We start from the raw sequence: 16,087 nt of genomic DNA on the forward strand, positions 1-16,087 counted from the left end.
AAGATACTTTTCTTTCCTTTGTGATTTAAGTACGAATTGAGGACTGTGGGAAATAGTCTTTTTTTAAAGACATAAACCTCAAGCGCGCTTAAATGTCAGTATAATAAGTACAGATAGTGACTGGGGCTACCTGGACTACTAATTCTTAATTACCTCCACAAGGAGGTATTGTACGGGCTCGAAGCACCTCATTGGAAACCCGCTGGGGCCACCTGATGTTTTCGATGGTTCTGAGAGCCCTGCTATCAAAGCCATCTATTCTGGTAGCCAGAGTCTTGTTTAAGGGCCATGTTTCCGAGCCATAGAGCAGCGTACATGCCAGCCTAAAGCATCCAGCCTGGCCGCGCAACGTCGCACCCACTGGTTCGGTCATGTCCTCCGCCTCCCTCCTGACCATCCAACAAGAGCCATCCTTCAGTTTGACCCAAAGGCCGCGGACTGGAAACGACCACGAGGCAAGCTCCGCACCCGATGGGGCTCGACGTCATTGCGGGCGACCTCCAACAACATGGAGTTACCATGAAGGATGCAGAGCAGCTGGCACAAGACCGCCAGCAATGGAAAACACCAGTTCACCTGGTCGGCTCAACGCACTGGGACGGGACATCCGCCCCATCGCAGGAGTCCTAGTAGTAGGAGGTATTGTGATCACTTTGCTTTGTGTGTTTGTTTGTTTGTTTGTCAGCAACTTTACGGGAAAACTATTCCAACCATCTTTACCAAATTGTACCCACAGATAGGCCTAGGCCCTGGGACCAACCCATTAAATTTTGGGCCAAGTAGGCCAAAGATCAAGGTCACACCAAGGTCACAAAATCTACAATTTTCCTATCTCTCATCATTGAGCAATTTTCGAAAATGCATAAAAAATTCAAAATGACTCCGATTAGCCTCCAATTTGATCCACCCGTAGCTTGTAACAATATCTTGTATCTGGCACAAAATTGTCCACATCCACTGTGGAATGTGGACTCTGTGGACATTTCAATTTAACATTGAAAATCCCATTTACGACACATTTTTCATTAGAACTCAACAAATATTGATTGGAATTTAATATAATTTGACATACACATGACTGGTACCAAGCTTCAACTTTTTCTGCTGTATGGAACAACCTTGAAACTGTTTAATTTAAAAGAAATAGTCGATCCACACATGCACACCGTTTGGGGTGCTTGGCAGAGGTTTGCGTTCTCTGAACACTTGTTACAATTTATGATTAAAGGAGGGGTGCGAGATGTTTTCCTGGAGCATCTTTACCTATATTGCTTAAAATCCCCTTCACACCCCGATTACAACCAAATAATTAAATGCTCTAACACAAAATAAAAAAATTTAGTCACCTGTGGAATGGACAGGACTGAAAAAACACCATCTGATCATTTTCACCAGTCCATTGAAATGATTGTACGATGATACAGTATGTCTATCAAACTCAACTGCCATTTGTCCCTCCCCCCTCTGCGCACACCCCTCTTTGTGCATGAATCGTGCGTTCTCAGAGGCTTAGAGCACTTGTACAGGAAACAAAGCCAGAGCCATTGCTTGGCTATATTAGTTATATTAGGATGGACAGTTCACCGGCAAACTGTTTTGTCACCAACATAAATCACTAGGAAATGTAACGTTGGTCAGATAGGTATGAACTGGGGCTGTTCTGTAAGAGTGGAGGTGTTGGAGGAGACTGAATGAGGTATGCATGGATTGGGGCCGGGCGAAATGTTGCTGTGCAGCGTTCGTGAACCCTCGGGAACAAGCATTGCATGTGCTAGTACTCTGGAGGCGTGGCTTCAGGGGGATGTCTGAAGAAAGGGGTTTGGACTTTTGAATTGAGTATTTTCAAAATGTAGCTTGCTCGAACCGTTTTTGTAAGATCTCCTACCCCACCTTTAATAGTGTACATGTAAAAAGAAAGCACTGTATGGAAAATGTGTTTAATCGCGTATGTTGAGTCGGGCTGTAAGTCTTACATTAACAGACCCAGATTTGACAGAAATACATAATTGAGGGGAAAGGGTCAGGTCCATGACTGAGCTTTGCAGTTGCCTGTGTAGGACACAAGGTCATATTTCCCCCAAAGCAACCAACAACAGTTTTCTCTTAAGAACACACTTCTTGGACACTGCACGTAATGAAAGATGGATATTCACATCTGTAAGAAGGAAAAAATTGCCTCAGGTTGTGAGAAAACAAATTATGAAAATAATTCGAACCAGGCAACGCAAGCCACAGCCTTTCACAACCACTAAACAACAGGCCAACGGTGTTTGATCAAACACAAAAATCGACAATTTGTACAAAATGCACATGCCAATTTTGCTACACCCACATGTATGTGTGTTTGTTTATAAGATAAAGTAGTTGAAATGTGAGTAAAATACATGGGAGTGGATGCAGATGAATACAGCATGAAGAAGAGTTCCCATCCCAAGCATTTGGTGACATGGGCAGGGTCAGCCTCTGGAAATGGAGCTCGGCAGTCAGCATACAATAATGCCACATGTGTTGACGGTTATACCTCAGTAATTTTCTCATGGGAAAGTGTAAACACTTCAGCATTCACTCCATTAAAAAGTTAAGGATTCCCTGACTGCCTGTGCTTGGACAATAAGTGGTCTGCATTCACACCCCCTCACACAGTCCACCCTGACATGCACTGGGTCTGTTCATCTGACACTCATATCTGACTTTTCTCTTCCTCCTCTCTGGTTCCCATACTCACTCTTGGCATTCTGTGGAGATTTTCAACTCTTTGGTTCGTCCCAGGAAAATTCTCACAAGAGCACCAAAGTTTCCCGTCCTGGGATTGTTTTCAACTGGGAATCAAACAATGAAAGGACAGAACTTATCAGCATTATGTAAACTGAAGACGTGTACATATTAAGTCATTTTATTATTTTTTGGCATACTTTATGGTACTTTTTATTCCATCTAATTTACTGTTTATATATTTTATTTTATCTTTCTCATGCTACAAACACCGAGACCTGGGTAACTATACAGGGTGGGGAAGCAAAATTTACAATATTTTGAGGCAGGGATTGAAAGACAGTGTATGACCAATTAGTTTATTGAAAGTCATGAGAATTTATTTGCCACAAGAAAATTGACATAATAGAAAATGTTTTTATTCTATGTGTCCTCCTTCTTTCTCAATAACTGCCTTCACACGCTTCCTGAAACTTGCGCAAGTGTTCCCCAAATATTCGGGTGACAACTTCTCCCATTCTTCTTTAATAGTATCTTCCAGACTTTCTCCTAATAGTTTTGCTCATAGTCATTCTCTTCTTTCCATTATAAACAGTCTTTATGGACACTACGACTATTTTTGAAATCTCCTTTGGTGTGACGAGTGCATTCAGCAAATCACACACTCTGACGTTTGCTTTCCTGATTACTCATATGGGCAAAAGTTTCTGAAAAGGTATGGATAATAGTGTTAGGTATGATTATGACATCAATATATGTTTGGTTTCCAAACAATTGACGTAGTGCCTACTGAGAAAAAACAACTAAATGTTCATTGTAAATTTTGCTTCCCCACCCTGTATTTCATTCCTGATTGAATGACAATAAAGCTGAGTCTGAGTCTTCAATTCCTGATACCCTCCATTCAAAGCATTTAATACTTTTAATACTTTCTGATACAAACACAATAATCTCTACCTAGATTTTCAGAAACATTCTCAATGTGACTACCAATAAAGCACCAATCACCAAATTCTAAAACACCCATGAAATATTGATATGACAGTAAACATACTGAGGGTCTTGGCCAGGGGGATGACAGCCTCCTCCAGCAATTTGGAGTCACCACTGTTTACAAAAAAGACAAATGGAGAACAATGATGTGAACAGAGAAAAACTGGCAGGACAAACTTGATTAGAAAGGATTATTGTTGCATTATCTGCCTTCTGATTTCATGCAAGAAAACTGCAGCAGAATTACCTCCACAATGGAGGTTATATTTGTACTGTTTGTCTGTTTGGATTCTAGTGTCCACAGTTCTCATCCTAATTTAATATGTCTGACCTGTTGATGACTGTAGGCACATTTCCATAAATGCATTTAATGAAAATGATAATAGGATGTTCATCAAAATGGCAAAAAAATAAATAAATAAAAAAATCTCACAAATTACACACAAAAAAACTTGCTCTCTTGGTTGAGGGGACTTTTGTCTTTTTTCTTTTGTTTTCAAAAAAGATTAAATGCTCATTGATGAGATGGAAATGGCTTTTTCAATTACATTTTCATTTAGGAAACACTTAACCCATGGGATTAATCAGATGTTTGCTGCATCTTCCCAAATATTCTGATAAAATGTTCTGTTGGCTTATTATCAAATTATGACATTATAATATTTATTATGACATTATACTGAACTATTCCTCTCATCTGTCAAAAAAGACATTAAAGCCATTTCAGATGGGAAAACAATATGACATAGCCTAGATGAGTCACTCAAATGTGCATGATTAATATGTTTATTTTGGTGACTTTTCATAAGTTTACTCCATATCTTCTTGACATTTTTAGGAAAACACAGCTGTTGATGATCAAAGTTCTGGCAATGCAGATTTTAGTGGTGAATCTACTATTCCCGTTTCACAGGTCAGACATGTCCCATCCTGTCATGCTTGCAGTTTGTGATAGTCAGATTCATTCGATTCATCCTTTACACATAGAATTCTCATTAGAAATTTACATCAGTCAAAATTTTTTTGGCTCATACAAGGCAGAACTAACACTTTGTCAATATATCAATTATACTTGTCAAGCTAATGGGGAATGACTTGATTCTTTTTCTGCTGTGATATGCAAGGTTAAAAAAGCAACAGACTATTCATACTTTCAAAGTATTCATTGTTTAAGTTTCTAATTATTTAATCCTTGGTAAGGCGATACAGGTGTACTGATATGTTTACATACCCTGGCAACATTAGTAAAACGTGTATCATTCTTTAATAAAAAGATGAGTGATCAAGAGAAACAAATGTATGTTATTTTGAAGGGGATTCATATAAAACTACAAAGCAACTAAAAAAAAAAAAGTACAACTATTAAACAAAACATAACAGAAAAAAATGTACAATATTTCACAAATTTGGCCAGGGTATGCAAACTTATGAGCACACATATAAGGCCAAAAAAAAACAATTTTTATGAATGATATAAGTATGTATGCATGTATGTATGACGTAAGTATGTATGCATGTATGTATGATGTAAGTATGTATGCATATATGTATGCTGGTCTACCTGCTGGTGGGACTGATGAAGGTGAAGGAGATGAGCTGGTTCCAGAAGGGGTCATTCTCTGATATGGACTCTGTGCCCACCAGGGCCTTGAGGCTTGGGTTATCCGACAGGTCGCTGACCTGGCTGGTGTTGGCTCCCATCTCTGCTGGCTCTTCTCAGCCACACTCACTGCTCCTCACTGCTTTAGCACAAAGCATATGCCAAGTCCTGAAGCAACAGAATCAATAATGAGAATGGAATTCAGCTTGAATGTACCACAGAATCTACTGATGACAGGAATGTCATGCTGTCACAGACTTAAACACAGCTGGGAGTTTTGTTTAATCACTCAGGAATTCATCAGTTTCTAGTAGACATAAATATATTAGTAGCACAGATATATTAGCTAAATATCACTAGTGGCAAATAAGATGTCATTTCAACAATAAGAGTGACCATGTATTATAATAAAGAATGCATCAAAAATTAGAGCATTTAAAGATGTATAACGAAGGGCAATGAAGGGCTGAAAGACTTAAAAACACTACAGGAGCTGCACAATTAATTAAATTACAATCCTGAGTCTGACCACAAAATGAACTGTACAATTATATGATCACAAAAGGTTGCAATTTAGCATTTAAGGTGATGTAATTGCAGAATCATATTGGGAAAAAAATCATATTGAGCTCATTTGTTTTCAGTGACACTGAGAAGACAGAGATTCTGCGTAACATGCAAAATAAAAGTTTTTGCATTTTTAGGATACTTTAAAAGTATGTGTTTCTATTGTTGTGAGATATGAGATATGAAATGAGATATTTCAAAATAAACAATCCAAGGATTTTCCTTGACCAAGCTAAACAAGTAGACTTGTATGGAAATCACAAATTACAATACTGGTCACAGCAGTCACAGTATGATTGAATTTGAAAGCCTGAAACAGAACAGTTATCTTTTTCCATTATGATTTCACTCTATGCATTCTATGACATGTACTTTATGCATATCATCGAACGTCGTTAGTCCCTCACACAAAAGGGAAGAATAAACCACAACACAAACAATAGGAAAAACCCAAAAAATAACATCAACATGAAATATCTCTTAAACTGTTATTTTAATTATTGGTATTATTATTGTCTCATAATTCCATAGGTGCATCAACAATGTTTAGCTTTGAGAGCATGTACAAGTCCCTCAAAAGCCCTGATGAAGTCAAAGACAAAGAAATCATGGTAAATGGAACCAAAGCTGTGTGTAATATCATCTTCCCTCATTTCTGGTCTGTCTTTCCAGTCTACATCTAATGTATAAAACTTATTTCCAATGGTGCATTGAGAACATATCACTTCTGTCCACGTCAGTTTAGAAGAAACCCTATACATCTTATTTTATGTTATTACATACAGGTTGTCTGCCACCTGTAGTTACATAGAATATGCAATATCACAAAAGCAATGACAATGCAATGGGCTGTAAAATGAACTGTTGATAAACCTGAAAACTGGTCACCTGGCCACAGTTTAGAAAGGCCCCGACAAACATTCATGTACAGTCGCAGAAAAAATTATTAGACCATCAAAAGTCATCAAAAACAATGGTTATGCAATCAAGTACTAACTTCTTTGTGTATTGTGTGACTAATTTAGACAGAAAAGAAAACACGGAATGCCTAAAAGCACTGTTTCTGTCAGTACAATGCCATAGATATTGATGTAAGAACTGAAGTGATTTTGGTTATTATCTTTAAGACCATGGAAAATGGCTAGATATCAGCTCTTAAATTAAACTACTATGAGCTATTTTTGTTGTTATCATTATATTTGTCCAAACAAATGGACCTTTAGTTGTACCAGGCATTAAAATGAACCAGAAATTGAAGAAAACAAGGGTGGACTAATCATTTTTTCCATGACTGTATAAAGACACAAGAGGTGGGCACCAGAGTATAATGTTTATTAAATGTCAATTACTCATCACATACAATAGATTCTTATCACTCTATCATAGAGTTACACCTCTTTGGAAAACCTGTATCATAAGTTGCAGAAATCTTGTTCACATCTCTTTTCATACATTACAAATCACATCCAAATTAGCAATTTGTAGGCAGGTAAGACCCGTCCTCACCCATCCTCACTTGTCAGTTTACATTTCTTTTGGGATGACACAAACACAGGACCAGGACATGAGTTTAGTTTTAACCAGCTGACACACCTTTGTCATACATCTGAGGTGTGACCCACAGAGACAACATTTGCTTAAGGGAAATGGTGGTGGTGGTGGTGGTGGTGGTGGTTAAATTTTACCAGAGATTACCGGATTCCGGAAATAGCTATAAACATGCAGGTACCTAAAGCAGTATTATTATTCAGTGTGTTTTTCTCACATCTCTATAGTTGTTTCTTCCTCTAATCTGACTGTAGCTGCAGCCTTCAGTTACCAGTTTACTGTGCATGGCGTTAGCTAGCTCTGCCTGTTACCGGTACAAATACAGTTTTAGCAGTAGTCTACCGCCACAAAATACTGACCCTAATATGACACCAAGCCCAAGCTGTGTAAATTAATGATTCATGAGTAGGAACAGTTAACTAGTGTAAATAAGTCCCTGTCCAAAAGCAGCTAGCTCTGTTCTGTTTGCAATCAGCTGACCGCTCGGCTTACCTGTCATAAATGTTTCTCGTAGTTTCCGTGGCTTCAAGGATATTTCAGCAACGACAGCTTCTATTCAAATGGTCGGTTTTGACTATTGTTTTCTTGTCAAGTTTAATTTACAGCAGAAATGCCCCCTAATTGGGATAAATTTGTGACACTTAAGTTAACTATACCACTACCTACTCCTTTACCTCCATGTTTTCCACGTCGCCACCCCTTGCGTAATGACGACATGATGGTTCAGTGACGTCATGACGTAAAAATAGAAATAAGTGTACTCGATCACAGAGGTGTGATCTAGTACATTTCTATACATGCATCGGTTTGTATCCTTACATGAAGATGTAATTATACTTAAAAATATTCTCCTGAGACCCAGGGAAGTTAAAGTTTTTTTTTTTTTTTAGTTTTTTTTTTTACATTAAACAATTGTTTTGATTAGAAAACTGCATAATGCAACAGTTTTTTCAAATACATTTTACAATTTATTTCTATCTATTTATTTTGCAAAAACGCATTGCTGGGTCTCAGGAGGATATTTGGTGTATGTCACTAAGTATGTATCGGCCGGGATAATGTGTTAAGACTATTTTAGACATCAGACATACTGCCATAAATTTATAGCATAGTTTATAGTACAGTAACAGTCCTATTACTATTTATTTTATTAATATTATTTATTAATTACACTGGTCAACAACAAATTTATTGTTTAAGTTTTTTGAGCTGATTTAGGATAATTTTGGTGTGCTGAATCCAAAAATCACATTAATTTTGCTCAATCAGGTCAACTTTCTGAACTATGCTACATATTGGCTTTTTAATATTTTTGCTTACATTTATGGGCATTTTCACATCATATGATACAAAATTCTTTTATATTTCTTGCAATAAACGAGTTCTGAAGATTTGACTTTTGCCAATTTATGATTAATGTTTTTTTTAATATTACAGGTGAATGAAATGGCTTCGACTAGAAGATCTTGCAAAAATAAGCCTGACGTATTCTGCTACATCTGCGGTGAATACACCATTGTACCTAACAGGAATCCTGTTAGAAAATGTTTTTTTTTTCTCTTAAAACCTATTTTGGGTGAGAACTATATAAAAAAATCAACTGATAAAGTCACAAAAATGTAATCAATTTTGTGAGAAGATCAAATTTTTCAAAATCAAATTAGCAAAAAAACCTGACCTGATTGAGAAAAACAGATGTCATTTTTGGATTTAGCGGTGCAAAATGGTCCTAATTCAGTTGAAAAAACCTAGACAACTTGCAAAAAACATTTTTTTGTAATCCAGTGTTATATATCATTGTTACAACTACTATTACTGTCATCACTTTATTATAACTTTATTAAACTCTCTCGCTCTCTCTCTGTCAACACACACACTATTATTTATATTATTTATTAATTATATATCGTTGTGACAACTACTATTACTATCATCACTTTATTATAACTTTATCCTCTGATTATTAAACTATCTATCTATCTATCTATCTATCTATCTATCTATCTATCTTAAATTCAATGATGCCACAGATATTTTTTTCCTCACGATTATGAAAACAATGACAGAATACTTTCACTGAGGACTGATTGATTGATTTTCCCCATTATCTATAAAATTTACAAGAAAAAAAAAGTTAACTATAGTTTCAGGTGATGATATATTACTGTCAGTTTGTCTTCCTGTTGCTAAAAGTGTGCCAGTGGCTTCATAACAGTTTCAAACTGAAAGATGCAATAAATGGTTTATTGGATAAATAAATGTGATCAAACAACACCTGAAATAGTGGCCCTAGGTCTTAGACTTGGTAAAAATGCAATGCTCTTGTATATTTTTTAGTTAACCCTGAAATGTAAATATATACAATAGAAGGAAGTTTTGTTAAATTCTACATACATAGTCTGAGCATCTATGTACAGTAGTCGTCACATAACAAATTTTATATCTATAGTATTTTCCAGAGACAAATGCTGTCTAAATAAGCAATTAATTGATAATGTCCATTTCATTTAGATTTGACCAGACCATTTTGAAAGTAAATGGCACATGGTTCAGTTATGACTTTGTCAGTTGCAGCCAAAGCTCCATGGAGGCTGACAGAAACTTAACACATGGACTGGAGACAGACTCTGCAATTTAATGTCCTCCTCACTAGGAACCAGAGTGAAGCTGAGACAAATTCTGAAATCAAAACTTTGCCGAAGTTTGTCTAATATACATCATGTCAACATTCATGAACATTTTCCATTTCACACATATACATTAATTAAAATAAAATGCACTTCAAAAAAATTTTCACAAATGACACACTGAAATCATACTCTATTAAATAAATACACAAAATGATTTAATCACATTCATGTTTCCTTTATTGATCCTTAAAACTTTGACTCTTAAAAATTTTGGTTAATTAAAAAAAACATTCTAGACATTCTGGTTGACAATTTTTCATTCAATTTATTCATTTTTTTATTTATTCAATTTGTGGTTAACAAATAAAATATGTCAACAAGAACCAATTCCTTTAAGTCATGACAAAAGAAAAGTTTAACATACGTTTGGTGAGTTATAAAAATTTTGTTAAACAGAGTTAAGTTAATCAATAGTTTCTCTATACATTATATAATGCTATATTTACAAAGCTTTAATGCATATCAACAGTTTGGAGCCATCAGTCTGTCTTCTTATCTGCTACAACAGTTGATCCATTTGCAATGACCTCACCATTGCTTTCAGGCTGAAAAATAAACATAATATGAGTTAAAATCGTTACAATCAATGATTTACAGTTTTAAGGTATTCTACGAGAAGCAATGTTTAACTCTGCATGCAAAACTGTGAAACAAACAAAAAGAAAAAGTACTGTCTTTTATTATTGATGGTGCTGTGTTAGAAGTCTTTAACTTACATATTGCATTATGGGAAATAATTATAAAATCATGGTAATTTTCACTGACTCACCTTGCTTGTTCCATTACACTCTTGACTAAGTTTTTGGTCACTCGTTCCAGTTTCTTGGACTGCCTTCTTGGTCCAGAATGTATTAATGAAGGGTGAAATGAAGGGGTAAAGGATAGGCTCCAGGAACCTCTTGTAGACCCACAACAGGACAGGAATCACAATACAGGGAATGCAAACCATGGCTGTGTCTTACAAAGGCTGTCAGAGATGAGAAAGAGGAATATGTTAAATAAGCGTTTCTGAATCATATGCAGGATGAGCTTTAACTACTGGGAATATAACACTTCACTGGAGGAACACATTCGGTTTTCTGAGATAAAAACAAAGGCTGTGTCTTGCACTTGTTTAGCTACATCCTTGAGCATCATTGTGCAATTTTATTTTCATTTGCCTGCGTTTAACTCATTGTATTAATTTTTTTTTACCTGTTTTTTTTAACCCAACTTTATTGAAAGCATTTAAGTATATAGTACAAAAATTTGAAGAAACAACAAGACGTCAAAAGGGAAAAAGCATTTGAGCATATAAGTTAACGAAAATAATGAAAAATACAAAGCATAACATACAAATAATAGGATAAAAAATAAATAAAAATAACAGATCTAATAAATATAAATAAATAAATACAACAGAGAGTTCAGTCAGTACTAAATAATTGTTTATAAATAGCCATGGTGTTAGAGCTTTTTATTTTTTATTATGGATAAATTGTAAAGATTTAATATAATTTTCAAATTCCAATAGGAAAATTTTAAAATTTGGGTGTGTTTTACTGTATTTATTTTTATATATATGACATTTTCCAAATAAGATGAACAAATTTACAACAAATTCTAAACTGTGAATATCATTTTACTCATTGTGTTTATAACAAGCTGACAGGTTTCGTGATGTCACCAGCTAGTGTAAGCTAAAGCTAAAGCTAACCACCTGACATACGTCGGTGATTATATCATCTATATCAAGGCATTGTTCTTTATCCGAAACTAATCATTTCTTTTATTTCTAAAAGAGTTAAGTGATTCTTACCTTTAGAGATTACGAAAGACTTAAAAATCCACGTACTAATAAGACCGAGACAGTCTTTCTCGTGTGTTTTGGACTCAGCTGCGAAATATCTGGAAGCCCATTTCGCATGCGCAGTAGCGGCTTCCGGCGGAGTAAAGCGGAAGTTGTTACACATCCATCCATGACACCGGGGCGCCTTCCTTCAAAACAGAACTGCGTTCATTTCTGAATTAGAGCCTTGTAAGTGACTGGCACATTATTACGACTGTTATTAATTGTATTTCAAAAGTTTTTTCACCGAATATTGTCGGAAATATAAATATTGTAGCGATAAAATTCTCTGCAACTAACTACATAGTAGTTATTGCTAGCTAACCTGAATATCACTCAATGAAAGATAGCCAAGTTTAGAAACCTAACAGAACACCAATATGTCCATTACAGACAAAAGTTAGGGAGGATATTTTAGGACCTAATGTTGACCTAGGACTTTTACACAGTATTGTATTTTATATACCACCGTTGGGTAGTTGTTATCTAATGCAATACATCGTTTTGTTGGGTCATCAGTTGTAGCTTTGCTGTCATGTGAGAAAAAAGCTAATTTAAAAACAGGCTTATTTTAAGTTTTGTAACAATGGATTTTCTAGATAACTATGATATAACTTGAGGGTTAAGTAGTTTAGTTCAAGAATTTTGAAAGTTTTCCTCCATTAACCCATAGACACCCAAATATACACCTATACCTATCGGTCCCCTAATCCTGTCAATACATGTAAATTATTGGTATAAAATGCAGTTTGTCATCTTTTCGTGGTCATCAGATATGACCCATTTGGACGTTCAGAGGCTCCATAGTGAATTTGGAAACACTGTCATTTTCTACAACACTGATTCACCAGTAAAACCCATGGAGTTTGATAAATGACAGTGGATGGAGGCACTTGGTTTCCGTTCAGTTCCTGATATATTTTACTAAAAAAGTCACTTTTTCTTTAGTTTTCTCTGTTTTTGATATAATAACCCTCAAATGTAATCTCAGCATGATGATTAAAGTACATGATCAGTAAATCAAATATAGGAAAATACCTGATTTTTAGTTAGTTTACTTATATTTCGAGCACATAAAATCATCAGATAACAAAGAACCATACAACATGTCAAACAAAATTTTCAGCGCTCAAAAAGGAGTGGGAAGAAGAACTTATAGACTTCCACCCCATTAACAAAATAATAATTAAATTAATTCTGCTTCCTTTGCTTTGTTAACACACTAATATATATATATATATATATATATATATATATATATATATATATATATATATATATATATATATATATATATATATTTTACAATAACAAAACATCTGTACAAACCAGTCATACTTTTTTAGTCACCTCACACACAGTCACAGAAAAAAATGATAAATATAGAGGATAATATTATGATAAATGGTGGTAAATCACTTGAGAAAGGTTAAATAGAAAGGAAAAATAATTTGGGAACTGCCACAAAACTAGCGCTGGGTCTTTATGGGTTAAATATGCTGTATTTCTCTCTCCTAAATACTTTTCTGTGTTTCATTTCAGAGCTACAATGCCCCTGTCAACTCAGTCTCAGGCAGATGATGAGTTGTATGTTTTCGTGGCTACTTTGGATAATGCTCGCAATTTATCCAACATCCTGAGAGCCATTGCCTTTAAAGACCATGCCATCTTCAGCGCCACTCCCAACGGGCTGAAAGTCACTGTAGAGGACTCCAAATGTATGCAAGCCAACGCTTTCATCCAGGTGGGTTTGTAAAGGGCACCAGGAGGGTCTCTAGACTTCCGCAAATCCCAAAACTTGACTTTCCCTTAGCATAGTGATATGAAAAAATAAACTGCTTTTTTACCTTCCAGGCTGAGATCTTCCAGGAGTTCACTATTAGGGAAGATTTGGTGGGTTTTCAAGTCAACCTCACTGTTCTGCTGGACTGCCTCAATATCTTTGGAGGAACCACAGTAACAGGTAGTCATATGGATAGCATGAAGAAAAGCCATGAATACACCACTGTGACAAGTGCTCAAATAGACTGTTAAACTTCAGTCCTATGTCGGTTTTTGGTCACAGGTGTAGCTTATCTTAATTCTGTGAATTCACCCTGTCATGTTGCAGGAGTATCTACAACCTTACGAATGTGCTATAGGGGATATGGTTACCCTCTGACCCTATTCCTGGAGGAGGGTGGAGTTGTGACTGTTTGCAAGATTAACACGCAAGAACCAGAAGAGCCAATTGACTTTGAGTTCTGCAGCAGCAATGTTACAAACAAAGTAAAGTGAATCATTTTTAATTAAAGCAGCACGCTGTACTACACATTCACATGAATCCATACCTGTAGGGATAAAAAAATGTACATTTTCTGTTGCTTGAGCTGAATTCTTTTCATTGCATGAATGTAGAAATATTAAACTCATATGTCTTATTTTTTTTAACAGGTGATCCTTCAGTCAGAGAGTTTGAAGGAAGCATTTTCTGAATTGGATATGACCAGTGAAGTGCTACAGATTACCATGTCTCCCAGCCAGCCATATTTCAGGTGTGTATTGTCAAGAGGACACCTATTACTGACACTATACTACCATTTTTATGACTGTTAGATTCATGCATATATTACTGTGAGGTAGCCATACACTGTTTATTCCACATTCAAATGTTTACCTCACTTTCATTATTTTGTTTACTATTTCAGGTTGTCTACATTTGGGAACTCTGGAAATGCTCATTATGATTATCCCAAAGACTCAGACATGATGGAACTGTTCCAGTGCACAAAGACACAGACCAACAGGTCAGTGCAGCAGCACAAGTAGTACAAACCTATTCCATTCTAAAGAAATGCACCAATGTTGACGTTTACAAAAATCTGTATTTTTATGAGTGAAAACGGTTCAACATGTTGCTCCTATTTCAAAATCATCTTAAACCTAGTCAGGCTGACATTGAGTAAACTGTTGCAGACTTTTCTGTCACAAATGGTATTAAAAACAAGTGTTAATGCCCTTTAACCAGTGCAGAGCTGTTTGAAAAACTCAAACATCAGACTGTCATATAGTTCTGCGTAGGAGTTGTCTATTAGACTGGCAGCTAAAGCACTTAGAATCTGGCTTATTTGGGTTCCAGGTCTTGGTATAATGTTGCTTTATATCAGTACTTAGTTTTGTATTAGCTGCATTATTTAGCCTACTTGTACAATACGAAGCTACACTGATTGACATGTATCTAATTTATGTCACATTACACAGCATCCTTTTTAGCCTGTTTTCTGTAATTGTTGACTGTTGTTCGCTTTAATCTCTGACAGGTATAAGATGTCCCTGCTAAAGCCATCCACCAAGGCTCTGGCTTTGTCTTGTAAAGTCTCAGTGAGGACAGACATCAGAGGCTTCCTGTCTCTGCAGTACCTGGTCCGGAACGATGACGGGCAGATCTGCTTTGTCGAGTATTACTGCTGTCCTGATGAAGAGGTGGAGGAGGAGTGATTACTGCTCATTAAATGTCAAGTAATGAGCTTAAAAATACAGCTGTTTCCATTGGCAGTGAATGTGTGACTCAGCCAGAGGACGCGATGCTCAGTGGTACCCACAAGAAAGACTAAAGACAGTTCTGGGATTTTAATGGGTGTGATGGATGGGTCCAGAGGTCAGCTGTTGATCCTACAGTCACCTTTGGCTTTGGATTTGTACAGAAAAAAACAATCTACACATCAGCCAGTCCACTATAATACTGAGTACACAGTATACTCAATGGAGTCCAGTTGTATGGGAAGAAAATGGTCCTTGATAAGTACACAGTAACTGTATTTAAGTGTCAAAACCTGCAACTGTAATGGAGAACCAAATTATAACCAAATATCACATGACTCTTAATACAACTGTTGTTTAACTACATGACTTACTTTGTGGGCCTTTGCTGATGGCCTGTTTCTTTGATCCATGCAGCATTTAGCTTGAAATTCTTTTGTGGCAAAGAAATATATTTGTTATAAGGTAGAGGTCAAAGGATGGTTGATTAAAGTCTGATTTAGGAACTTTTTGTGATTTTCCTAATTTTTCCTCCATTATTTTTCTGTCAAATTCAGCATCTCCAGTTGAATGATGTTATCTATAAGCCACTATCACGACCAGGATCTGCTGATAGTAATTATATTATTT

At 36.0% G+C, this 16,087-nt stretch overlaps 3 protein-coding genes across 3 annotated transcripts in view; 1 reads left to right on the plus strand and 2 right to left on the minus strand.

Moving 5' to 3' along the window:
- Positions 1-8,130, minus strand: part of dym (dymeclin) — a 113,743-nt gene extending 105,613 nt beyond the window's left edge. The window contains exons 1-4 of the mRNA XM_030149905.1: positions 7,913-8,130; positions 5,267-5,473; positions 3,767-3,819; positions 2,726-2,819 (exon numbers count right to left, since the gene is read on the minus strand). Coding sequence (XP_030005765.1) covers positions 2,726-2,819; positions 3,767-3,819; positions 5,267-5,406 — 287 coding nt within the window. The 5' untranslated portion in view covers positions 5,407-5,473; positions 7,913-8,130. The remainder of the gene's footprint in view (positions 1-2,725; positions 2,820-3,766; positions 3,820-5,266; positions 5,474-7,912) is intronic.
- A 2,140-nt stretch (positions 8,131-10,270) lies between these two features.
- On the minus strand, positions 10,271-12,014 carry c21h18orf32 (chromosome 21 C18orf32 homolog). The gene is made up of 3 exons (XM_030150701.1): positions 11,909-12,014; positions 10,880-11,079; positions 10,271-10,655 (listed from the first exon to the last, which is right to left on the minus strand). Exons 2-3 carry the CDS (start codon positions 11,057-11,059, stop codon positions 10,590-10,592), a joined length of 246 nt encoding a protein of 81 aa, XP_030006561.1. The 5' UTR covers positions 11,060-11,079; positions 11,909-12,014; the 3' UTR covers positions 10,271-10,589.
- Positions 12,015-12,021: 7 nt separating this feature from the next.
- On the plus strand, positions 12,022-15,963 carry rad1 (RAD1 homolog (S. pombe)). Its single transcript, XM_030150699.1, has 7 exons — positions 12,022-12,127; positions 13,481-13,682; positions 13,793-13,901; positions 14,049-14,206; positions 14,372-14,472; positions 14,626-14,724; positions 15,238-15,963. Exons 2-7 carry the CDS (start codon positions 13,488-13,490, stop codon positions 15,413-15,415), a joined length of 840 nt encoding a protein of 279 aa, XP_030006559.1. The 5' UTR covers positions 12,022-12,127; positions 13,481-13,487; the 3' UTR covers positions 15,416-15,963.
- The last annotated feature ends 124 nt before the right edge of the window (positions 15,964-16,087 follow it).

Source organism: Sphaeramia orbicularis, chromosome 12 (assembly GCF_902148855.1).
Source record: "Sphaeramia orbicularis chromosome 12, fSphaOr1.1, whole genome shotgun sequence".
NCBI classification, from domain to species: Eukaryota; Metazoa; Chordata; class Actinopteri; order Kurtiformes; family Apogonidae; genus Sphaeramia; species Sphaeramia orbicularis.